The 26,831-nt window shown below is 51.1% G+C and overlaps 1 protein-coding gene across 1 annotated transcript in view; it reads right to left on the minus strand.

The window, feature by feature from the left end:
- Positions 1 to 3,812: 3,812 nt before the first annotated feature.
- The window catches only part of LOC133350424 (SH3 and multiple ankyrin repeat domains protein 3-like), a 136,979-nt gene continuing 113,960 nt past the window's right edge, over positions 3,813 to 26,831 (minus strand). Inside the window, 7 exon segments of the mRNA XM_061564765.1 lie at positions 3,813 to 10,761; positions 12,847 to 13,156; positions 16,705 to 17,428; positions 17,430 to 18,189; positions 18,191 to 19,565; positions 21,182 to 21,284; positions 23,089 to 23,228. Coding sequence (XP_061420749.1) covers positions 9,573 to 10,761; positions 12,847 to 13,156; positions 16,705 to 17,428; positions 17,430 to 18,189; positions 18,191 to 19,565; positions 21,182 to 21,284; positions 23,089 to 23,228 — 4,601 coding nt within the window. The 3' untranslated portion in view covers positions 3,813 to 9,572.

Below are 26,831 nucleotides of genomic sequence, written 5' to 3' on the forward strand. Positions count from 1 at the left end.
GTGACGTCACCCGCTAATTATTATTAATGAAGGGGGGGGGGTCCATGTGGAGGACGTAACCTGTTCATGATTATTAACAGTGGCGGCTCCTGCAAAATCTCTCAGGGGGGGCAAATGTCTTGATGATTGATAAGGATAAGGTCCACCCATGCAATGGATAAATTAACAGCTTAAGCATGTAAAGGCAACTTCACTTCTTTAATATTAATGAAAAATAAAGTAACTCTTACAATACATCTTGTTTGTTTCTATACTCACTATTAAAACAAACCACTAGGTGGCGACAAATTATATTGTTGGATGAAACGTGCTTACGTATGATGACGTAAGCACGTATGATGACGTAAGCACGTTAGGGCGAGCCCTCCCGGAAGCCATAGAGAATGCATTGGAGCGCCCCCCGGTCGAAAAAAAACATCTTTGAATGTAAGTCTATGGGGCCACTCGGGGCGATTCTCAGCTGGAGGGAAATCGCCCAAAAAGAGGCGGTACTCCACAGAACGTAGCATGACGCTGATTGGACTATATCCAGAGGCACAGTGACGGCTAGCGTGACTCTGTGGTTGAATGACATTGGTGGTGCGTCGCCCAATCGCCCTAATGAAGAAACCGCCCGTGATTATTAATGAGGGGGGCTGTTCGATGTGGAGTGACGTCACCTTCTCATGATTATTAATGAGGGGGGAGGGTGCTCCATGTGGAGTGACGTCACCTGCTCATGATTATTAATGAGGGGGGCTGGTCGACGTGGAGTGACGTCACGAGCGTTACACACAGACATCCTTGGCTCATTGTAGTAGCTAATAATAATGGCGGGGGTGTCCATGTGGAGGACGTCACTTGCTCATGATTATTAATGAAGGGGGGAATACTCCATATTGAGTGATTTCACCCACTCATGATTATTAATGAGGGGGGGTGGGGGTGTGCATTTGGAGGATGTCACCTGCTCATGAATATTAATGAGGGGGGCTGGTCGATGTGGAGTGACGTCACGAGCGTTAAGGACATTCCTGGGTGATTTAACTTTTTTACCTACGTGACTTTACCGAAAAAACCTAAGAATATGATTCCTGGGTGATTATAGAAGGTTGGTCGCGAAAGCCTCCGTGTTAAATTGGTTCTGATTGATTTGAAGCTTTCGTGACTGCAGGAATCCATACTCTTTGGTTCTTTCGGTAAAGTCACGTAGTTAGAAATAAAATAAAAACTAATCACATTTATTTTATTTCTAACTACGTGACTTTACCGAAAGAACCAAAGAGTATGGTTCTGATTGTTGTATATTCCCATACATGGGGGGTAGGGGGCACTTACGTGCACTTGACCATGAAACTAATATATTTTACGTGACCCCTGCGAAAACACGCGGATGGTTCCATAAACACCTTAATACTAAATTGTCTCCAGATGCGTTACTTTAATACCGGTTAAAGCGAACCACTCCAGATGTCAAGCAAGCCATCGAGGAACGCCAGTCTCTAAAATACAGATGTAATCTCACCACTAGAGGGTGCTGTCCCATTCAAGAGCCATTGCAAAGCCCAGTAAAACTCACCACGTTGCTGGATTATTAGTATGTAAGGCAGATGAACAGTGATAGTTTTTAACGTGTGTGTGCATATGGAGACAAAACGGAGTTCCGCTTGTGAGCTTTTATGCGGACTTTGTTTTTCTTTTGTGATTTTGGTGACCCAGGTAACTTGCAAGCAGTGCCGGATTATCTGAGTAGCAAAAGTAGCATATGCTACGCACTTTCAAGCTATTAATTCCGGTTCAGTGATTCTGCACTTGCTCTATTACTATAGTACTATACTGCCTTGTTTTTTTACGAACGACTGGGTGTTTAAGGTTCGCGATTTGTCGTATTATCTGGCTGTATAGCAAATGAAAAAAATACAATTACTTTACTGTGCAAGTAAAAAAATGTGTGTTTTAATATTTGTGTTTTTATTTTATTTAGAGCCCCTTTATAACATATGCTACAGGCCCTGCACTAGCTTAATCCGGAACTCGTGTCCAGGTCTCCTGAGTTATATTTACAGTAGATTCGATTATCCGCGTGTGATCTATCCGATTTGCAGATTAACCGTGCACCCGAGATTAACATAAACTAATAACTTATTGATTTTCCCTTAAGCCGAAATTAATAATCTAAAAGCAGTTTAACATTATTATTATTATTGGACATGTTTACTACAAGTCACGTGTTTAAAACCGAGCAAATATATCCGAAATCCACGTGATCGCCCCTACAGTACAGTAGTTGCCATATCTTTACAACAGTGGGCGGAGTTTGATGTTGATTGGCGTGGCTCTGCTGTCCAATTAGTGGGCAGAGTCTTCTACGCGGGAGCAGGAAAGTGTCGTTTTCACTGAGCACGCACATTGATTGGTCGATTATTCCTTACACATTTTAGTTTTGTTCATTAACTACATTTTCTTAACTTAAACACCATTTATACCTATGTTAGTGGTTTTTGGCATAGAGATCCGAGGAAAATGGTTATATTTTTGGATTATCCACAACTTTGAATTATCCACGGCCGTCCTCCCCGTCATTAGCGTGGATAATCGAGTCTACTGTATATGTATTTTGAGCTTCTTTCTCACCGTACATGTGTTAATCTTGATAATTTGAACGTTATTCTCCACAGCAACCCATATGCAGTTTGTATATGACGGGTGTTCTTACCTTGGTGACGTGAAAGATTTAATTCTGCACGAGCAAGAGCTGTTCCTTCTGCCTTCTTAGATGTTCTGCGAGACAAGTCATGTGTTCAAATAATCTTCTTACGGGAGTCAAAAACTCCAGATGATCCAGAGTGCCATTGGCAGGCTTAATCACGAGCACCCGCAAACAAAACCACGCACCTGTTGCACCAACATCCATGGGCTGAAATCTTACACCAGGCTCAACTCCGAGAGCACTCGCGCCAATTTTAATTTTTCCATCTTCCATGGACTCGCCACTGCCCACCGCTTTCCCCTCTAAGACTTATTATGGGATCTCCACTCCAGTACCAAGGCCTTCTTCTGAATGCCTCCGGTCAACCACTGTGTAACGGGAGGTCTCTTGCATGTGGGAGGAACCCTGGAGTAACTGGAGAAAACCCACGCATGCGAGGAGATAACGCTTAAAAGCTCTGCACAGATGGTTTCAAGAATCCATTTGCTACGCCGTGATATGACACCTCAATAAGCCTAGTAGGTTTTAGAGTTTCCAAAATGTGTTATCCACCGTATGCTTGTAAGCAATAGACTCCAGATCCTCTGCCTATAATTGATTTTCCCTTCCCTATTAAGCATATTCAGTCACACCCATCACCATACTTTTGCCTAATTCCCCCTTCTCAATATGCACATGCCACCTATTTCTGCAGCGTTTCGAGACGTGGATGCATTGCATCATCAACATCATCATCCGGATGGAGACCTCCAAGCAGTGGCAGTCTCATGGTCTTGCATTGCAACAATCCGCATAACACCTTGCACACGAGATATCTCTGCAGTGAATGTCCTCTAGGGCTTGTTTCCAACATCGGTTGCTACCCTGCCATTAGTTGCCAACACCGGGCAGCATCCCCTTTAAGCGATGGGTTCTACTCCAACACACTTAAGTAAAAATGATGTCTCTAACTTGCTTATGTTCTCTAATCTGTGTTCCTCCTCCTGTTGTAATTTCAAGCATGATGCTTAATGAAGACAATATATTGTGCTGTATGTTATGGCCACGTGGGTCACGTGATGATCATGACACGTGACATATTTGACAACGCCTGTTGCCGTACAAAAACAAACGTCGCCAACAATTGATGTTTAAATGTAGCCTCCTTTTATTTCAACGAAAACTATGAGCAGTGAGTGATAGTACAGGGGAAGAAACATTTAAAATTCCAACTCCTAGCAGGATAAAAAAGGCAAGATATATTAGATGAAACATACCTGGACCACAACGTGAGTAACACAAAAAGAGAACATCCCCAGGAGATGTCTCCATAATAAATGAGACAATCGCCACTCAGAACTCCAGTGAACTCTGTGCGGTGGGCCCTCTGTAAGGGAGCCGATGCAAAATAAATGAACGCCAGGGTGGCCTTTGTATCCACCCTTCATTCCCACTGCACATCACGCGAGTTTTAATCACTCCGGTGGAAGAAAAAAAAACTCCAGCACTTGGACAACGACATGCTGCCCCTGGACTGGCCATGGCAGCACATGATAGTTTCCATTTTGAGGCAATTGTGGGCGGATGGAGAATGTAAAAGTGAGGTCCTCCGATGTGTTTGTCGGTTGTACCGTGTCGTTGTTCAGCGTGTTGCCCAACGTGTCACTGGGAGTGCTGCGAGCTTCTTCAAGAAGTCAATAGCTGAGTATCCAGTTCCTGAAGCAGCACGGAGCACGCGGAGTGAAACGTCGGACATCATGCCAACAACACGTGCGGCACAACCCGAAAACACACTGGCGGGCTGTACACGGCACAACCGCGAAATCCTACGCAGTTGTAAAGTTTGTTTGACTCAACCTTACAGCAGCAAATATCTCTGTGGACCACAAAACCAGAAGGAAAAATGTGAACTGATGGTGGGAGTTTTCCCAATGGTGGTGTACAGGAAGGAGGAGTGCATTGTGGTTAGGTGGTTATTGACCGGCAAAGCGGTCCGGTCTGTTACATCAACGTAAGCATAATTGCCCATTAAATAACTCTGCAATATTGGGATACACGGTACCATATGCAGGTTTTCCTGTTTTGCAAAACAACTCCAATCCTCAGGTAAACAATAAAATACAGTCCCCATAAATGTGAAGGTTGATAGAAAATGTTTCCCGGATTGTGAACTTGTTTTGACTTTTTTTTTGCATTGGAAAGGATTAACATTCATGAAGCGAAATGAGATATTTGCCATTGCCATCTTTTATTCTCCAATCTACCCCCCTCCCCTCTGGAGACCCTGATTGTTCCAAGGGAATCTTGAAACGAACCCAGGACCGTAAGTGTGCAGCGTGCGACCCCATCGTAAATCCCAGGAGCGCCCCCTGCACCGACTGAAACGGTGGTACCGTATACCACCAAACGACAAGAACATAAATGTTTTCTAATTCCAACCTTAATATGTACACATTAATTCGATACATTCACCAGTGAAGAGAAAAATAACACGTCCTATTTGTGTGAATATAGTTTTTTAAAAGGTTAATTGCATCAATTGTGACAAAATATAAAATATAATGTACCTGTACACTTTACAGAAGTTCACCAATGATAGTTACTTTCCGTGATTAAATCCTATAATACTATATTCGTATGATGACGCAAAAATTCTGATAATTGATTCCGTAACAACCTGCTTGTGCAGGGAAAAGGAAAAAAAAGCCTTTGCATTGATGATGAGACATTTCAATTCACTGCACGGGCAGATTCAAAACCCAAACACACATGGCATGCCTTTTGGCTCTCCGCATATTTACAAATGTACAGCTTTGATGTCAAAGTACCGGCCGTGCAGTATTTCTAATTCTCATCATCAGAAAAAGAGGTGTTCCCGTCCCACTGGACACTGAAAAGAAGGATAGTACATTTTACAAATGTGAAGGTAAACCCAGACACAGTATCAAACATACGGGGCGGGGTTTTTTTTTCAGCTGCCAAACATCACATCAGTTCGCACACATTTAATCTATTGATATGTGCCTACAACCCTGGTTGTGTCATCTACAATAGCTTCTGTTTAAAAAAAAAAACTCGAAATACGTAAATATGTAAAACAACGTATGGTTACCCAAATATAAAGCTAGCAATATAAGCCACCCTTGGTGTTCCGAGTGGTGACACTTGTTCAGCCCATGGCTGTAGCTGTGCTCCGCAGACTTCAAGGCCCCCTTTGTCAGTGGTCTCGGGTGCAGCGAGGAAAATCTGTCGGGATTGACGGAACAGAAGAGAACACGCGTCTGTTCCCGACAGCTGACAATGAGCGACAGAGGCCGCTTTTCTGTGATGGCGGTGGGGAACACCAGTAACAGCCATGGCTGATGCCCTTGAAGCACAGCGGGTCGACCGTTTGTGTTGCGCTGGAGAGGAGCTGGTCGTTCCTTTCGGGCCACACCAAACGCAAGGGTGATCGCGACGTGCGCCACACATCGTAGCCAACGGGCTTGTGTCTTTACAACGATGAAACAGTCTTAACGAGTGGCCAGGTTCAAGGCATGCGAAACCGCCACAGTCCATGAGAAATACACTTCCAGAGACTGTCAAAAAAAAATCTACTTTGAAAATAAATAATATCGGTAAAAAAACAAACACGTGTGTGGAATGTATTTTGTTGTGGTCAGTGGTTCAGTAATATATCTAATATTTAAATAAAAAGGAGAGGTACATGAAACAAACAAGTTCTGTAGCCCCAATAATATTGAGTAAACACTGATGACAAAGTATGAACCAGTGACGGTTTTAATTCAACAAAGTGCCAGGCCTCTTCCTGGAAGGGTTAGTCTGGGCAGATATGTCACACGTAAATAAAAACTTCCCCCGTCCCGTCCTCTACAAGGACAAAAATCCTGCACGAGCAACGTCGGATAACGGGAAATTAGGTAATGTGGTAGGAGTGGAATTATTCACTCCTTCAATATTGAATCTCACACGCGATAAATGCGTAGAATCTTGGGTTTGAGAATTGACTTGCGTCGCCGCTGCATCGATTTCATTTGCTATTCACTGCGATTTCATTTTTTTAATGTATCATTCCACCCCTACGGTCTGCAGTTGCGTGTCCTGACCCATTGCCGATTAGGTGGTTCAATGCAATGACTAGGCCAGTGCAGAACCCAAATACAGGTTTCAGATGCTACCACAGCTAGTACTGTGGGCTGGGGGTAGAATCCAGAGATGTTTCGTATTTCTTGATACTACTTTCAAATGAACCCCAATTTCTCCATTGTCTCCACTTGCATGCATTAATGCACCGTAGAGTTATTCCACTTCATAAAATGTTCCGAAATAACGATCGGATAATCACACTCTGGACTATTCCCAAAGAAAATAGAATCACAATAAAATATGATGATGACGACGACGACGACGATAATAGTGAAAATATAAGCATATAAAATCCATGGTACATTTGTGCTGATAATATTAATACGCAACATTTGACACTCTTATTATAGCTTTTAGGGCCAAACCTTCATCGACATATCCCCCTCTTTGTTTCAAACGAAGTTGGTCCTGTATCCGCGCCCCCCGCCCCCGGCCTTCCCCCCACTTCCAGCAAAGATAATTAAAATTTCCAAGGGCTTTATACAGATTGATGCTCAACATCAAGAGGAAACAACAAAAAAAGCCGTTCAATGCGTCTTAAGATAAGTCCCTTATCTTACGTGCGCTGCCCCTCCGCAGCGCTGCCACCGGGCCGCACATGATCAACATGCCGCGTGACGTTTGCGAGTACGAAACCGTTTAAAATCGACTCGAATGCTGACGGCCTCCAAAAGGAGGGGTTTTTATTTTTTTACGTGTCGGCGCTCAAAATGAGGCGCGTGCCCACGCGCACAAACGAGGCGGCGGCGCGCGGACGTTTGAACGTGGACGGGCCGCGCGGTAACCGCGTCACGACGGACAGGTGTGTGTGTGTGGCGGGGGGGGGGAATCAAATTTGGAGCAGTGCTTCTAACGCGGACGGCTGCGCCTTTATCCAACCCGTTTACCCCTCGCCTAAATTGTCGGCTGACAGGAGCCTGTACTATCACATCGGCTCGGCACGTTTGGCAACTGCCTGCCCGCCCGCCCGCGCCGGCGCCCTAAGAATGCCGCGCCAACGAGGCTTGCGATGGGGCGCAGTCGCTTTAAATGCGAGGCGCCGCGTTGGGCGCTGCCACTCCGCCCTGTCAATAGCTGCCATATCAATCCGGACGGGCACAACCACGTTTTGCACACTCTTGATAATGAACAAACGAACGAAAACAATTCCAACCCCACCGCCGCACACCGCCGCACTCCGCCGTGAATGCTTGTCGATTTGACTTTACGTTGAATGGGATTGATTAACGCAGTTATATTTATATTCTCTCTCTCTCGCTGGGAGCAGACTCGGCATTCGATAATCGACACCCTGTTCCGAAGAGCGCTCCCGAAAGTGACACTTTTCGCGACCGAATCCCTGTGCCTTTCACACCACCATCGCAGCAGATGTGCAAGAGTCCTTTTTTTAGCCGTGTTAATTGGGAGATTTTTTTTTATTTCTCTCGCTCTCTCACATCATTTCGACTGCGTTCGACTTTGAGTTTGATTTGATAGCTTTCGTATAAATGTGGCATGGCCGCCGACCTGCCGTCTGCGGAAAGCGTTGTTTTTTTCGTCCAAACCGCGATCCGATCCGAGCGCCGCAGTTTCATCGTCGCATCTCAACGCTTGCCCTTTCCCTTCACCGGACGCAAGCGAGCACCTGCTGTGATCAATATGACAAACGTCCACGAGCCGTCTCAACACAACAACAACAACAGCAAACAAACAGCACGATGCGCCAGCGAGTTCACACTCAGGGACCCCAGTGGACGGCTCGTTTTGGATTTATATCTGCTTGTCGTTGACTTATTCAATAATCTCATTTTTGTTGCTGTGGTTTATTTTCAAAAAAATAACCGTAAACATTTAAAAAAGAAAGCGTACAGTTAAGCTTATGCCGGTCCTCTCTTGTTTTCAGTTGTAGCCCTATTGAGATTGGCATTGGCATGAAGCTGTGGGCTGCGTTTGTCACAGAGGGTTAGAGGGGTGGGGGTTGGATAGGTGGGACTGCAGCGCCTGCAATGTAGGCGAGTCGTCACTCCCGCGCGGGTGACCCTGAAAATGCTCGGATCGAAAGGTGTCCGAAACTTGCGTCGCGTGTGCGCGTGTGCGCGTGTGCCCGCGCGTGCATTCTAAATGGGAACCCCAAACCTGCCGCGACAGTGCAGGTCCGTACAATAATTACCGTAACAAATGAGAGTCTTCATATCGAAGTTGATCTTTCATTCAGATAACTTATAATTAAGCGGGGGGGGGAGGGGGGAACCCCCCACTTCCCCCACAAAGTCGTCCATCCTGGCGGCGATTTCCTTAAGCATCTTCTCCGTTATTAGCAGCAGATCAAAATAACGACAAGTTCCCATCGAAATTCCCCACGTCGATATTATTTGCGATTTCAAACGCAATTTATATTTAAAGCAACGTCTTCAAGCCCAAGCCGAACATCCAAGGCTCTCTTGGAAACCCATTCAGACGCATTGCGCCGTGCCGCATTTCCGAAGCCTGTCCTACGTGAGCACCCCTTACACTCGCCCTCGCAGGAATCTTCACGGCTGATCCCCGCTTCGGCACGCCAGCTCTGCCAGCTCCGCCGTCTCCTCCGGCCTTCGTCGAGGATCCGTCCCCGTCCAAATGTGCTCGGGCGACGCGACGCGCTGCGGCGACGGGCACGAAGTTTCCGCTCCGTCAATCCGTCGTTATTGCTTGGATGGCCGATCACAGGCTCGAGCCAAGGCCGACGTTTCTCAACAAAACCGCGCGAGACGGGCCACGCTGCCACCCCCCTCGCCCCGGGTTATCTGTCCAGCAGAATCCGGAGGGCGCGCTCGATGTTCATGCGGTGGCCGACCCGAGTGACCCCGAGCTCCAGGAGGTCCTCCTTCTGCAGGGCGGGCAGGTGGGTGCCGTCGATCTCGTTGTCGAGGAAGCTCTCGCGGTGCTCGGCCAGGTTGAGGCTCTCGAGCCAGTCCCCGACATCGTACTTGGTCCACAGGTGCAGGGGCTTGCGCGTGAATGGCCTGTCCGAGGGCAGGGGCGGCCAGGAGGGCATGAGGGCGGCGTCCTGCAGCGGCGTGCCGGGCGAGAGCGGCCGGCGCGCGGAGGGCACCCGCGAAGGGCTAGGCGTACGGTAGGGCGAGTGCCGTGGTGAAAGGCTGGGGTCGCGCGTGGCGAGGGCGCGGTACGGCGACCGCCCGGGGCACGGTGACACCGAGCGGCTGCGCATGCTGCCCGCTCCGCCGCCGGTACCGCCGACGCCGGCGAGCCGGTTCTCCCGCGAGCGCGGGCTCAGCGGGCAGAGCACCGAGAGCTGGGCGAGCGCCGGCGTCGGGGACATGGGGGGCGCGGGGAAGAAGGTGGTGGCGGACGACCGTCTGACGTCGCAGTAGCCGCCGCTGTCGGGCAGTTCGTGTGGCGGAGGCGGCGGCGGCGGGTAGGGCTGCGAGGGGCTGGGCGGGGTGAAGCCCACGGTCTGCAAGATGCTGGGCGAGGACGCCGACGGGGAGACGGCGCTGCGCCTCGAGTCGCCGTAGGGCGGGTCCGCCTGGTGGAAGGGGAACGCCGACTCGCGCAACGGGCTCGCCGACGGCGACAGGTCGGGGTAGGAAGAGGCGACTGGCACGCTGTCCGCGGCGCCCGCCAGCGGCAGCTGGTGCGGCCGCCTGGAGCCACCGTACGACGTCTTGGCCGGCGAGCGCAGCGAGAAGCGAAGCTCCTTGATGGGGCTGATGGGCGTGGCGCCGGAGGAGGAGATGGTGGCGATGTTGGGGAAGGAGGACGCGGTCGCGATGGTGCCGCTGCCGCCGCCGCGCTGGGGCCCCGTGTCGGAGCGGGCGCCGCCGTCGCAGCCCGGCAGCGCCCGCGGCGGGTTGCAGCGGAGGACGCGGCGCAGGGACGGGCGATCCACGGCGCCGGCGCCCGCCGGGTTCAGAGCCGGGGTCGGCGGCCTCGGTCGCTGCGGCTCCTCACTTTCCCCAGCTGCACGCCTGGGGTTCAGGTAAAACACGGTGGCAAAACGAATAATTTCGATTGAAGGCAAAACTCCACTGCGTAGGTGTTCACAGTTTGCCCTGTGTAGCCGTTCGACACGATCTTGGGTTGTACAGCTACATGTTGTTTTGGCGCAATTACCGACGTGGCACCGTGACATGAACGGAGCCTCATCGGGAACTAAAACGGAGGCTAGCAATCAAACTCGGATCGAACAACGGCCGGCCTGCATCAAACAACACCGCCGGCAGCCGGCAGCTTCATTTCAATCGAGGGAGATCGCGAGCTTCACCGTTCAGTTCCCGAAGAAGCTCCCAGCACGAGGAGCGAAATGTCGGCCATTGTGCTGGACAACATGGAGCATGTACAACCCGAAAAACACCGGAGATGTTCAACGCTCGATTGGAGCACACTGTGGGTTTCCTGTTTTTGTTTTCTCTTGCACGTTATGAAGTTTACATTCGATGCTTTTGCCGTGACATGCAGGGGGACCAGTATTCGATTGATGCCTGTTGCCAGGGCAACACAGCTGAGATGCAGCACTGCCCACTCCCCCCGGCACTGTATATTGGCTCCGTTACGGTGATGATAATGGGTCACATGGTGGTTACATTTACACAGCATCCAATTCCAAGCTGGGCTTTGGATAGACAACTCGGCAAGCAAACAAAAACAGTGTCCCACACCTAAGCACAAGCCAAGCACTCAGTGTATTGTAATAGCTCCTCTGCATCATTCAATAATAAGGCTAGTGCTCCTGGCAACATGAATACAGCGAGGTACCATTTGCTGGCCTCAAAACTACGACACAGTGCTTACCGTCTCCTTCAGAGTTATTGGAGTGCAACTGCAACTCGGAGCCAGAGTCACAATTTTTATATATTTTGTCTCTTAATCCAATTTTATCCCCATTGTGTTCTAAGTGCCATCCGGTGGGATGAATAATAATTTCGAATCTCTTGCAGGGAAGTGCAACCCTCCACGTTGTAAAATGGCCTACGGAAGCACAGTTCACAGACCCACCCCTTCATCAAGACCCACCCCTTCATCAAGTGATCTCAGATCCATCAAGTAGGGGGCAGCACTTTTCCACCTGCTTTTGCCACACGTGAGAGTAATGTTCGTCTCGTGACAAGGGAAACTGATATTTTAATTCTCAGCGCTGTAATATCGCCAAATTCAGTGCAGAGCAAGACTTAATGCGGAACGTTTTTCCGTCCAATAGTCACTGGGCTGAGATCATTGACTCGCTATATTTGAGAACCCGGTTTATTCACCGGTGGTTACAATCTTCATTTGAACCCATGATCTCAGCAGTGCCAGCTCAGTGCCTTGACCCCTGACCCACCCAGCCACCCCCAGGGCGACATTCACATTTTGCAAAAGCGGCGAAGGAAATGCATCTCCTTGCTGAAATTGTCCCATCGTTGACAATGAAGACATCGGCTCAAATTCACCAAAAATGTGACGTGAATTTAGCTCCTTAACCAGGAGGTGTTTTGAGGCCAGTTGCATAAACCACCCTAAGTGATAATCTACCTTTATAATTCAGATTCGGAGAGGGATCTACACGATTTTTCACTTTAGTTTCATGCAACCGACCACAGGCATCTGAAGGCGCCTCTAGCATGGGAGGTTACGCATCGTCACGCTCGCGATTTTACACGGCAAACGTGTAAAACCAGAGCCGAGTTTCTGTGGCGGCTGCAGCGTGTGGGGACGTTGTCTCTTTCACGTTCGCGTGTTTGCCGAATGGGCGACCATTCCCGCAGTGCCGCGGTTATGCCGGTCACCTGGTGGGACTCGTATCTGACGCCCAAACAGCTTCACAGTTAACGTGCCGTGCGTAACCTCCTCCCGCCTTTGCGTACTCTTCCACCTGTGACCACCACCCCCTTTCACAATTAACCGCGCCACCACTACCACCATCACCACTTAAACTACCGCCACCACCACCACCTCCTTTGTACTCTAACGAGCACTTTAATAGGCCAACCATGGGCACACGCGGGGGTCAGCTTTGATGCCTATGGCAGTGGGAAGCGGCACATCCGGGGGTGCGTTCTTCCCTCATCACCCACCTGGCTCTCACTTGACCGAGCACACAGAGTGGGCATGAGGTGCGTGCATGGAAAAGCAGAAATAAAGGCACATTAATCGACACCTCCACGCTGCCGCTCACTCGCAAAGAAGGAACACGCAACGCACAGATAAAAAAAACAATTAAAAAAATACGCAATGCACGAATGAAACACAGTACAGTATGGCACGTAAAATAATAAGAACACGTAAAAGCGACTTTAAGCGATAGGTGACATCGAACGACAGAAGCATGAAATGAAGAGGAACGGCTCCGTCTGCGCACGCGTTTATAAATTCGGCCGCCGCTTGCTGGATTATGGGACGAGGCGAACGAGGCGGGGGAGTGAACGTGGACGCGCGGGAGTGGACGGCGTCGTCCGGAGACAGCGCCCTCCGGCACTTCCTCGAGCCACGCGAAGCCAAGCTCGGCCTAGTCTCCATGGGATCTCGATTCCAAGCCTTCCACGAATTCAAGAGAAGTGTATGCGCAAATGATTGAATTCTTGGAATTTCACTTCTGCTGGGTGGCTAAGGGTGTCCTCGGTCCACGCGCGTCACGGGGTTTTTTTTTTACCGTACTTCACCACGCTCATCGGTGATACTTGGTGAAGGCGGGGAGCGTAGTCGTTTATGGTGAGGGCACGGAGAGTAGACGTGAGCGGATAGAAGCACAGCACAACAGTGCATTTCGCTGCTCAATGCTGCCCACAATGCACCAGGCTACCCCGCAGATTGCCTGGCATCCTGTCGTGAGGTACGGTGGTCACCCATCCACTAAGGCACTTTCCAGGCGCAATCCTTGTTTTAGCTTTCTAGGTCTGGTGAGCTCAGGCATTTAAAGCAGGCCTCAAAGAAAACCTAGAACGTCAAACAACGCCTGATAGCCGTACACATTAGAGAGTGAGGGAGAGTGGAATAAATGTTGATGAAAGTTTACTTGTGCAAGTCACCTCTCTGCCCCGTGGATTTTCACTCGAATTGAAGAGCAGTAATGTATGTTTAACTTTTGACTTAAAGCTTTCGTGACTGCAGGAATTCATATTCTTTGGGTCTTTCGGTAAAGTCACATAGATGGTTCAAAGAAAATAACAAATCGATCGAAACGTCGTAGTTTTTTGCTATTTTATTTGAACCATGTAGGTGACTTTGACGAAAGACACAAAGAATAAGAAATGAGTTTTCAATCTAGATTTAAAAGTGCATATGCTCCAGTGGCTTCCTAATGTCTGAAGGAAGAGCGCTCCAATTGGCCGCAGAAGCGCATCCGAATGCGCGCGATGCAGTGACCGTCTTTGTTCGATGGTCAGGATGACGGGAGTTCGCGTGATGGTTTTTGCTCTTCTTGACGAGATCAGCGAGGGAGTCACATTTAACCTGAAACCTGCCTGTGTCATTTCATGCAAAGCAGCCTCACGTCCTGGTCGGACGAAAGTGACAAAGTCACAGAGGCCCAACCGATGTTCAAATGAGTGTTGGTGCTCTCCTCTGCTGTTTTAAGCCGTTGGTAAAACATTCCACGTTTCCATGGCGGGTGACAGACGTGCCCTTCATGGGGCTCCTTATACCGACCGCTCCCCCAAGGATATAATCGTAAAAATTTGGAAAGGAAAGAATCATCTCCCCCCTCCCCCAACTCCAATGCTGATTCTTATGATCACGATTAGATTCTTTAAACATTACAGTGAATGGTAGCACCCCTGGTGGCTGCGTGGGTGATGTGAACGCGTTACATAATGTACACAAATAAATAAACACACTGGTTAATTCCGACGCAATTTTACGTGATGCATTCACTGTGACCTCGTGAATTAATGAACGCGTTCTATCCATAATGAAAATTATGCTGATGCTGCTGCTGCTGCTGGTGGTGATTGATGGTAATGAAGATGGCAATGATGTCAACGATGCCGTAGACTGGGCCCGAGTGGACCCTCCCATGAATTTGAAATACCTTCACCAAGTTACTGGGTCTACTCACTGTGCTGTATCACACCCTAAGGCATTCTAATATTATCGCCAAACTCTTAACAAGATGCTGCAATCACAATGGGTGAGTCTGTTTCAAACACGTGCCTGTCAAAGCACAGGGCAGTTAAAAAAAATTGGGTGTAGATTTCGTACACTTTAAAGACGTGGAAATCATTCGTATAATCATAATAATGTGGATTTTCTTTTTACTTTGGTATAGAATGACAAGCAATAAGAACTGTCATTTGTCTACCTTTCTTAATAAGGGAGAAGCGCTCCTACACAACCGACTTTTCAATTTCTGTCCAATCGCTGACCCGATTTAAAAAAATTGACGCGTAAAAAGAAAACGATGGATAACTGCATTCGAGTTGGTACTCTAACGTGTGTGCTATTGGGACGGTTTGGAAACGTTGGCTGTGCGGTTGCCAAATTTGCGGAACTACCGCACAGCAAAGTGTTTTTATATCCCGCTCTGTACCGTTTACTGTGACTTTGGAGAACATTAACAAGTAAAAAATAGCATTTGCAGACATTACCGCACAGCTTGGGAAAACTTTCAAAGCAAACGATGATAAATAGCCTCTAATGATTTGCCTCTCGGATTTGATGAAATATCACCAATTGTGGGTGGTAAATCGATTCAAGAATATTTAGGGTTTTTTTCCCATCCGTAGTTTATGATGTAGCAGCATCAGGTGGCAGGCGGGGCTGAACACGAGCCCATTCCACACACGAGGTGCGCACATCGAGAATAATGATTCCTTATGCGCACAAATCAGACGCATGCTTAGCGAGAATAAGAATCGATTTTTTTTTGCAAATAGGCGAATCCACGCAATGTTACACCCCCAATAAAAGAGTTTTCTCACAGACCAGTCGGCCGGACGAACAACTCTCACATTGCACACGAAGGCACTCCGATCCTTCGTACACACAGCTTCAAAACCATAAACTGACAACATTAATGCGTACATATAGCACTGCTCTTTGCAATGACACATATACATGTTGTCCATAAAGGCATCGTGGTTTTTAAAATAATTATAATTATAAAGATCCCCACCATATAGCCTTTAACAGATTGTTGGGGCAAGTGCTGTTAGCGAGCACCTGTGAAGGCCGGAACAGCACGTGACAGGGCTGGGTGGCCAGCACCATACCCGGCCGCCTTTGTCTCCCTAATGACGATATTTACACATTGCACCAGGTACTAATTCGAGGCTGAGTCGACCTAGGGGAGGCCCAGAACCCGTTCAGATAATAGTCACTGATGTTGGTCGTGAACGGGATTCGAACTCGGGTCGCCGCTTTCGTAGCGCAGTGAACTAACCACTGCGCCACCGCTCTCAATTAAACCACACATGAACACTGAGTCGCGTGAAGATTTTAGGAAATTAGTTTCTTTTAAACCCCCGCGTGCCCGCCATGGCGTTGGCAACGGACATAGCATCGAGATTTTGACACACTCCCAGGTGCTCGCCAACATCTCGGCTTGCGATTATCTCGAATGCTTCTGTTACGCGCTGTCGGTCTATAAATCTCAGTCCTTTTTTAGCAAACACATTGCTGTCCTTCCCACGCATCTCCGATGAGCACGGTCGGTGACGTACGGTGCAAAAGAAGTTCAACATACGTACATGCACCCTAACATTCAACCGGGCAGTTCGAACCGTTGTCTCACGATTATTCTGTGATATCGCACGACGACGCCTCCAGGGACGCCCTCTATCAACGTGGATTCCATTAGGATGGGGAGAATCGCAAACAAAATCGAGCCCGCCCCGCGAGGCTCCTCTCGCTCCGCGAGAGAATCACTGCCATCGCCGTCACGTCCCAGCGAGCGGTGCACCAGGGAGAGCGGTGAATCCGTTTCCCCTGCGCCGTACCTATTGGACGGACCGGGGGACTTCCTCCCCTGGATGGGCGACGTTGGCCTCTGTGGGCCGGCGCCGGCGCCGCGCCCCGACAGCTGCTGAGCCGCAGGCTCAGCTCGCTGATGATGCTCGCCTTGGTTTGCGACGCGACGTGCGTGTCGCCCCACGACTCACTCTCCCCGTCCACGTCCGCCTCGATGTCCGTCTCCGTCTCGTTCTCCGCCGCCGCCGCTTTCGTCTCTCCTGACGGTGGCGGAGGCAGGGCGGCCAACAACCGCTGCCGCTGCTGCTGCTGCTGTTGTTGTTGTTGTTGCTGCTGCTGCTGTTGCTGCTGCTGTTGTTGTTGCTGTTGCTGCTGCTGCTTATGCTGTTGCTGCATGTGCTGTTGTTGCTGCTCTGTCCAGTGCCAGGCCAGTCCCGCACACAGCTGCTGCTGCTGTTGCTGAAACCTGGACATGTTGTTGTGCGAGGAGAGGGCGGCGGAGATCGTGAGCGGCGCCGGAGCCGAGGGCCGCACCAGCAGCGAGCTCTCCGAGTTGCGCTTGACGAGCAGGTCGCGGTAGAGGCCTGAGAATGGCGCCGACCGGTGCTTGGGCTTGGGCGGCACGGGCGGCAGCGGCAGCGTGAGGGGCCGGTCGGGCGCGGCAAAGTGCTGCCCGTCGGCGTACAGTGTGCACGTGTCCAGCGTCTCGCCGCCCTCGGACGACAGCGTGGAGATGCTGGAGACCGTCGAGACTGGTGCTCGTAGTCTCCAGGTGGTGGTCGCTGCAGCTGCCCCGCTCCATCTCCTCCATGCCCGAGTCTGTGCTCGTGTCGAGCGCGTCGTGGGGAGGGCTGGGCCCGAACCGCGACATCCCGCCGGTGCCGCCGCCGCCCACACTGAGCATCACGTCAGTGATCGACGTGACGGTGAACGACGTCACTTCACTGGGGCACACGCTTCTCGCCACGCAGTTGCCCTGGGTCGTTTTCCCCCCTCCCCGGGCCTTCGCGGCGGCGGCAGCTGTGATCTCGCGACCGCCCAGTTCGTCCGGGTCGTCCACGGACATCTCGTTCATAAACTCAATGGGTGGCGGCAGGGGGTCGGTGAACACGAAGTCTTCCTCCACGTCGCTGTTCTGCCTCGCGAGCGGCGCGGGGATCACGACGGTCTCCTCCGTGTACTCGAGGCTCAGCTGCGCGCACGGCATGCCGGGTGGCCGCGGGATGGAGGACGGAGGCTGTAGGATGCGCTGCGTGCCCCCTCCCGGGTCCAACACCTCGATCTCCGTCAGGGGCCCCGACAGCGTGAAGCTCTCGGAGAACCGGCGGATTTTATCGCTGACGCTGCCCCCTTCGAGTTTCTTCTTCCCTTTCTCGGCGGGCCCTTTGGAGTTGTGCACCATGAGCAGGCCGGCGGCGCCCGACCTGCCTCCGCCATCCTCCATGACGCTCATCACGACGGTTTTCCTCTCCGCCACTCGCTTCTCCGCGGGCTCAAACCTCGCGTCCGCCTCCCGGTTACCTCCAGGTGGGAGCTTGGAGAAGACCGGCGCTCCCGGCTCGTTGGACGCCTTGCACGTTTTGGCCGCGAAGCTGTCCAAGCACGACTTGAGGTCGCTGGCGAAGCTCTCGGGGAAGGCCGCGCCGCCTGCCCGCGCGACATCCCTGCTGTGCGTGTCGATGTACAGTGGCTGCATGGAGCTGCCGGCGCTCGCGTTGTTGTTGTTGTTGTTGCCGGCGGTGGCGGCGCACTCGTCCAGCTCCACGGACAGTCTCGCCGCAGCCCTTGAGGGCCCTGTGCCTGGCAGCCAGGGCGAGCGCCAGCGGGGACGCGGGGTCCACGAAGGCCATCGCCCCCCCCCTCGGGGATTGGCCCGTCCCGCTGCCGGCAGTCGAGGGGCTTATCTCCGGCTCGTCCGGCGGGGGCAGGTTCTCGTCGACGGACTTGGAGTGCTGCAGCCGAAGTCGCGCGGGCACCGAGCGGTGGTTGCCCCGATCCTGGTCCCGGTTTTTGTCCGCATTCCCGTTGCTCCCGTCCACGGACAGGAAGTTGGCCGATCGGCGCCGCTCGCGAAGCTGCCGCTCCCGCACGGCGTCGACGAGGGCGGCCTGCAGGGGGCTCACAGCCGAGCCCTCGGGGCTGAGCGTCTCGGAGCCGTCGCCGCCGCCGCCGCCGGCGACGCTGAAGCCTCCGATGCCGCCGCAGGTGCCGAAGTGCGACTCGAACTCGACGCTGCTGCCCTGGCTGCTCTTGCCGCTGCTGCTGGTGGAGGGCTCCTTGATGATGATGGTGGGCACGATGGCGATGGGGTTGGGCGCGAGGCACGGGGCGCCGGGCGTCGTGGGCGTCTGCGGCGGGGGCGGCGCGGGCGGCGCGGGCGGCGACGACGGCCGTTTCTCGGGGCTGCCCTCTACGTGGCACTGCTTGACGAGCGTCGCCTTGCGGCGCAGCGGCTTGGGCGAGTAGAGCAGCGCCCCGCCGCTCTGCCCGACGGTGGCGTAGGGGTTGACGGGCTTGGCACCGCCGCGCCTGCCGCTGCCGTACTTGTTCAGCGTGGCCGAGCCGGCGGGCGGCACCTCGGACGCGCCGCCGGCCTCGGCGCCGACCACAGAAGAGCCGGCGGGCGGCGGGCCGGGCTCGGCGGCGAAGCCCCGGTCGGGAAGCTCTCCGGGGCGGTGCGGTCCGGAGCGCGCGGGCGGCGGGGGCGGAGGCGTGAAGTTGGGCGGGGGGGCCTGGTCGACGTCGAACGTGGGGCCCGAGGGGGGCGGGGGCGGCGCGTCGGGGGGCGGCGGGGGTATCCCCCCGAAAGCGTCGCCGGCGTCGGGCACGGAGGCGCTGCGTGTGAACTTGAGGGGCGGCGCGAGCAGCCACTCCTCATCTGTGCTCACTCCTGCGTGGAGGGGCCGCCAGACGCACGCTCCATTAATTCGCTCGGAGAGCCACCGCGTTCCCCCCGTAACGCCGGGGGGGTGGGGGGGGAGCAGCGTCCGAAAGAGGTATCGACCGTTATTTAAGAATTTACCGCGAGACGGCGCTTTTGAACTGCGCGGTTGAACTTTTCGGCGACACATTTCCTCACGTGCGTACTGTACCCTTCATTTTGAGTAATCTTCGACAGCGCACAACAGAAGCATTTTAACCCATCACACCTGAGAACGCCTCTAAAATCTCGACGCGATGGGTTTGTTTGGCAATGCCATGGTGAACCCGTGGAGTTTTAGAGGAATGCGACTCTTGCCATAACATAGTCGTATTACCATGTGTGTGTGCCTTCGATTTTTTTTTACTGATCAGAGTACCGTCTGATTATTAATCTTTAATAATGGACGATACCTTGACGGACAGTCTGAAAAAGTGTATTCATCCCGACACTTTCACCGTTACAACAGGCCGAGTGTTTGCAGAGGGATGCATTTGAAACGAGCACCACAGCATTTCACGGCACTATCCGTGAAACGCTCTCGGGCTTCGATCAAGGGCAGCGTGAGCACCTGTGTGTGTGTGGGGGGGTAAGTATGAACAATTCACCCTGAACACGCCACACTTTGTCCGATTTTGAAAAGCTAAAAGCAGGATTGAGCCTAGTTAAGCACTGGGACAGGAGACTACCCATTAATGCCGGGCGATGCAAGGCTTTGGCCACAAGGTGGTCAAGAGAGTTCGGCAACGGATCCTTGAATCTGCGCGTGCAGAGCTACGAGTGTTAATGGCCCCGTTAGGCACCGCCAAGTTTCCTCCAGTTTCTTTTAAAATCCCAAAACACCCGTTGACGGAAATGGGCAAATCATTCCATATGTAAGCAGGGCAATCCTGAAAATGAGTCTTGAGAGTCAGGCTTTCCTGGGTAAAGGCCCTTATGATTGTATTGTTACAGTAAAAACTCATTGCAATGTTCCCAATTTGTTGTTTTCCGGTATATACAATATCCCATTACTCGACACGTATGGTCATGTTTTCAATCCACTGCTGGATGAGGGTCTCTCCACGCCGTGTTGGTCGCGGGGGTTATTTCACCATACTTCACCAAGCTGGTCAGTGCGGGTCAGTGAAGGCAGGAAGCGTAGACGCTTGAGCATAGAGGAGCATAGAGGAGAGCAAAGGCTTTTCTGCACTGCCCCCCAACCGGCCACCACGTAGTCTCACAGCAGACTGTTTCACAACCCCCATCACTGGTGCAATTCAGGCTTACCACTGCGAATCCCTCGAGATCTGATAAGAACAAGTGCATTCTGGGTGATTTGTTCATGGTTTGGTCATCCAACCACTAACCAGGCTCAACCCTGATGGGACCGGGCACACTACAGGTTAACTGGTCACATGTAACAACATTTTAGAGCGCCAAAAAATTCCTTCTTAACACTGTTATACCATGTTCACCGATTTAACATTTTCCTGCATCTAACATTCGGTGCGTTTGCTAGATCCCTAAAAAAAAAAATTTATATTGACGTTTCCCTGCGTTACAACGATTGGCGGCATGTGGGCGCTGGGGTTCGCCAAACCAACCGGTCGACTTCTGCCTGGAGAGGGCCTTGCAGAGTCGTGGGGCGGCGCTCATGACGGGCTTCTCGTCCGTGGCGGCTCGGGCGCCCTGCCTCTCAATCAGCTCCTGAAATGAGACGTCCGAGCCATTACGATACCGACCCAAATTAGAAAAATCGGTTACAACGAATGTGGACGTACCACGTGTAACATAATTAAATAAATATTTCGGGAGAAAAAAATCTATATTTTAATTTCATGCTTGGCTTGTTCAAAAGTTCTCTTTTTTTTGTTTCCCTTTTTCCTCTTGTCACAATGCAGAGCCTGAAACTGTTTCTCTTGCTTCATTGTAATTGATCAATACCCGGTGACTCTAGAACTACAGAGAGTCCATCGTGCGCTGGCTGGGGCACTCGACATCTGGACCCTAGGTCACAGGCTTGTTTACTCAAACCCCAGCGGGGCAACGGCTCACCAACGATGCAGAGGGGGGATTATCGGCTATCGCAATGCCTTTTGCAATTTTCCTTGAGAATATTTTTTGTTTCTGCATCAAAACAATATTATGAACATAATCACGGTCGGCGGTATTCCATCCACAATACGATGTTAAACTGCATCTGCTGATGGAGCCACCTTAAAAAAAATCCACGCTGTTGGGGCAGCCAAAGGAAAACCATCTCCAACGTTCTTCCCCAGTTTCGGCTCAAGAATCAGAGTGAAATGTGGAAAAATGAAGAGGATGAATGAGATTGAATAGGATGGAGAGGGTGTGAGCCATGGACTTGCCCTTTGTACAGACAAATTCAGAATCATTCTATTTTTCAGGAATATTTACAGTTTTGTTCTGTTTGTGTTGGAGATCTGTGTGCCAGGAGAAACCCCACGCATATGAGAAGAAAACTCTGATCTTGCACACACATCACGTGCTGTGCTCTTACGCTATGTAAACACAAAAGGCAAAGACTATTAGGCGGTATTGACTTTTTAAAAGGTGGCCAAAACCACACCTGGCTGCCAATGTTAACACACAGCACCAGACATTTATTTAGGGCCGAGTTGGCCTTGGAAAGGTACAGGACAAATACAGATGCCACCTGCCACTGTTCTTATCTGTGGCTGGAAATGGAACCCAGGTCATCGATGGCATCACAGCATAACCACGCAATGCACACAATATGCCTACAACGTCATGGTGGCGAGATGTTAACTACCTCGCCTGGTATATAGGAGGTCGTGGGTTTGATCCCGACCCTGACACCTGTATATTTGGAGTTTGCACGTTCTCCCCGTGATCGCGTGGATTTTTCTCCGGGTCGTCCGGTTTTTGCCTCCACACTCAGAACCATGCATTCAGAGTATTTGGCTGCTATGTATTTCCACACGATACACCGTTTTGTTGAGTGATCATTTGTGGCCAGGTCGCTCGTGAAAATGAGCTACATAGCTCAGTGGGCTATGTAGTTTGCCATCATACGCAACAATGCAACTGTGAGGAGGAGACAAATCATCACGCGTGTAATGCCTATTACAACAGAGAGCAACTTCGTAAACATGCCCAAGAGGACCCTGACTGCGGAGATGGAGCGATTAGATTATTTTACGTAGTGGAGCTAGATGCATTGTTGTATGTATATATGCTGAACTTCTTTCGCACCGTACACAGACAAAATTAGACAGCTTGGGAAGGCCTTCTTCCAGCAATGGATGAGATGATGGCTGATGATGACGTTAGTTAAATTGATGAATAGCTGTCAAGAGTCCATGCGAATGGTCTGACCTGGCCACAGGCACTGTGTTCTCTGGGTGCCAGTGTACGCGACCTGCTTTGCTGTTCCAGGAGCACGAAGAGGGTTACCGCATTGCAAGCGTGCGTCACGTCAAACGTCGCGCGCGTGCGTGCGTGCGTGCGGGGGATGCGGGTCACTCACGCAGATCTCGCCGGGCGTGAGCCGCCGGCTCGTGGGCCTCTGCCGGACCGTGGCCGCACGCGAGTCCGCCGCCGCGTTGTCGTAGGCCGCGGCGTGGGGGGCGACGGTGGCGGCGGCGGCCAGGAGCGCGTCCAGCTTCTCTGCACGGGGAGGCAAAAGCGAGCGCAGGAATCGCAAACCCTCTCGCGCCGCGGCCGCTGTGCGGACCAGAGATCGCTCACACTTGGGAGTGATCGCAGAAGTCGTTTCGCGTTATTGGCTCCTTCCGTGGGCTGTGATCTTCCACGGAGGGTCGCGCGAGTGTTCTGCGTGGGTTCTTCGTCTCGTTGGGGACGAGGCACCGACATCGCAATTGGAATCCAGCGATGTCCTTTAAAACGTTGGGTTATTTCGGGGGCGGGTGGGTGCCCACAACAAAACTACGTTGTTTCCACGAAGGCAACATTTTCACCGTTTATAATATTATTCCGAGTTATTTTTACGTTATGGACGCAAGAAAAAACACGCACACACACACACTGCTGAAACGGCCAAACGACAAACACAACAAACCAATTCAGAAGGACAACTCAGCCCTACATTAGTTGCTGTACAGGACAGAACTAAACTGGGACTGCAATGACTCGTGATGTTTCTGGGCAACATGGAGATGCAGCAAACAGCACGGCAGCGTTGCTTTATACGCCGTTCAATTTTCAGCTTGGTGAGTGTGAGAATCATGTTAATGGCCACAAATAAAATATATACCGTGTAAATATCTATCTATCTATCTGGAACATAATATATCTGCCCTAGTACTCTTCGAGGCGCTCGGTACAATTGGCAAACAAATAAAAATATATACACACACATAACATTTAATTAAAACGAAACATTTTTAATCTGCATTGGCATGCAGCAGGAGGAAAGGGATTCATTTTGGGAGACTTTGGGTTACATCTTTCTTTACCAAACCCCATAGTTTGGAGGAGAGCATTAAGAGTGCAGTGGTCAGCGCACCGCTATTAACACAGCAACCAGTTCGAATCTTGTCCATGGAAAACATCGGTGGTGAGTTATCTCCAGACGAGTTCCGAGCTCAAACCATGCACCAACCTACACTGACCAATGTGATGGCCAGTGGCGCTTCGTGGCACCATGCTGAATAATCTACAGAGTCCTTCTCGAGTTGTCGTGCCTCAGCTGACAACGTGTGCAGATGGATTCATTGGACACCGAGAATGCATTGGGCAATGGCTTCTCACGTAGGAACCCATAGACTCACAGAAAGACCCATAGACTGGCACAGACAGCCACAGACTCGCATAGTGACCCACCGAGAAGCTGGAATGCACTGACAGTGGCTTCATCATCGGCGTCATAATCTGCGCTTTTCTCCACCAGATGAAGCTTCCCGGAGGGAACTGCTTTGGTGGCAGCTCGGCACGTGCGTGCCATCGTCTCCACCGCACACTGCCCGCGAATTACAATTCTCGACGAGTCCACCTGCACACGTCATCAGCTGAGACTGAAAAACTTGAAGCGGATTTTGTTGCTTTCTCAACCTGGAGCTACGAACTGCCACTGGTGGTGAAGTATGGTCAAACTACCCCCATGTCTGACGTAGCATGGGGAGGCCTTCATGCAAGAGTTGCTTTGACGAAGGGAATTATATTGTAATTATTATTGTTTTAAACCCGATTGCTTAAATTACAGATGCAAGCATACCCCCTGTTCCCTTGCAATCCCGTGCCCCCCTGAGATGCCACATTGTAGAATCTAACCGCGCAGGAGAAACCGATCCAGATTCAATGCACGATATACAAGTTACATGCAAAATGTTTTTTTCAAAAGCTGTCTGTGCGTTTTTTTCTCCTTCTTCCACTTCTGTCTTTTTAGTTATAGAGGCTGGGATAAGAGCTAACACATATATATTTATCTTAGTCTTAGTTCACAGAAAATTAATTGGATACAGAATGCACGGACGCGGCATAATGAGAAAAGTGTTTTTTGAAGCGCAACATGAAAGGCACATTTAAATAGGCGACGTCAATACAATGCACGTCGGGTCACTGGCAGCTGCTTAACGGTTTAAGCGTTAAAATACACGCGCTTAATTATTGAGGACTGAAGGGCACATTTATGCGTGGTCACCTGATGACGTGAGAGGTTGCAACGGGGAGGCGCCTTCCATCAAAGCTTCCATCAATTACGCATCACACACGCGGGGCAGCAGGACGCAGCGGGACTGCACCGGGCCCCACTCGACCCTCGCCTCCCTTAATTACAAGCCCGTCAGTCAAGCGCGCGCTCTCTCGTGGGGAGGTCGCTCCCTTCTCTGATGCTGCGCCCGCTGCGTTTGGGTCTTTTCTTCATCTGGCCCCGTTGTCCCTGCTGAGACCCTTTCCATCCGTTTGAGGTGCAGACTCGAGATGATTCTCTTCTGCCCTACGACTCTCTGCCTCCCAGCGAAGTGACTTCATTTGCTCTCCTATGATCATAATAATAAAGTTTACTCTTTGGTTCTTTCGGTAAAGTCACAGAGGTAGAACATATAAGTAATAATAAATCACGACATTTCGATCGCAACGCAACCAATCGTCACGAGGCAGAAAGACACAGCAGCAGAACTGCTGAACAAGAACGGGCTGTTGCAACCAGAGGTTATGTACAGGTGTGAGGTGGGTGTCACCCAAGGGCAGGTAGGCGGGGTCCGAGATGGAGTCTCGTCGCCGCACGCATGCACAGCAGCTGCGTCAAAGGATGCTTGGCATGCTGATGCAAATCGGCAATGAGCCCCGTAGTCGCACACCAGCACCGTCGTCAAGGACGGACAGCAGCCACGTCATCAGCATGCCAATCCTCCTTTGACGCGGCTGCTGTGCGTGCGCACAGCAACGAGACTCCATCTCGGACCCCGCCTACCTGCCCTTGGGTGACACCCACCTCACACCTGTATAACACGTTCCTGCGGAGGGAGCTGGTAGGAACGTTGGGTTGCTCGGTCAATGGCCAGGGTCAACGGCGGAGTGGTGTATTCCGTAAATATGGCTGGCTGTGAGGGCGGGCACAAGCCGGCGTGAGTAAGTTAAACGTTGAGTTTTATAAGGGCACCACGGGGTGACCAGCCCCCTCACCCAGCCCCTCCCCACCCTCACCACCCAGCCCCTCCCCACCCTCCCCTCTCCACTCAGCCCCACCCCTCCCATTTTTGTATGCACGACGGACGGACGGACACAATAATCCCCTAAGGGCTGGTGTAACCAGGAGGTTCCTACCAGTATAACCTCTGGTTGCAACAGCCTTTTCTTGTTCAGCAGTTCTGCTGCTGTGTCTTTCTTCCCGATGACGATTGCCTGCGTTGCGATCGAAACGTCGTGATTTATTATTATTTTTTTCTACCTACGTGACTTTACCGAAAGAACCAAAGAGTATGGATTCCTGCAGTCACGAAAACTTCAAATCAAGGAATAACACTGTTGCTTTGATTTCCTTCCTTGATCTGTAGAATTCTCCCAATCATTCCCTGCACGAATACAAATTTAAAAAATATAAACCTCGTCTTAACTCTTTAGATAAGTTTGTTTACCCATATTGAGACGTGGCTAAATCTCTAGGGTATACAAACTTTTTTTTTTACACTCAAACCTAAGACTATTTTCTAACAGCCCTTTCTCAATCCACTGCTGGATGAAGGCCTCCCCCACGCTGTGTTGCTCATGGGGATCGTTTGACCATACTTCACCATATTGGACAACGTGGAT

Source organism: Lethenteron reissneri, chromosome 33 (genome assembly GCF_015708825.2).
Source record: "Lethenteron reissneri isolate LAM-NWPU_2019-01 chromosome 33, ASM1570882v1, whole genome shotgun sequence".
Classification (NCBI taxonomy): Eukaryota; Metazoa; Chordata; class Hyperoartia; order Petromyzontiformes; family Petromyzontidae; genus Lethenteron; species Lethenteron reissneri.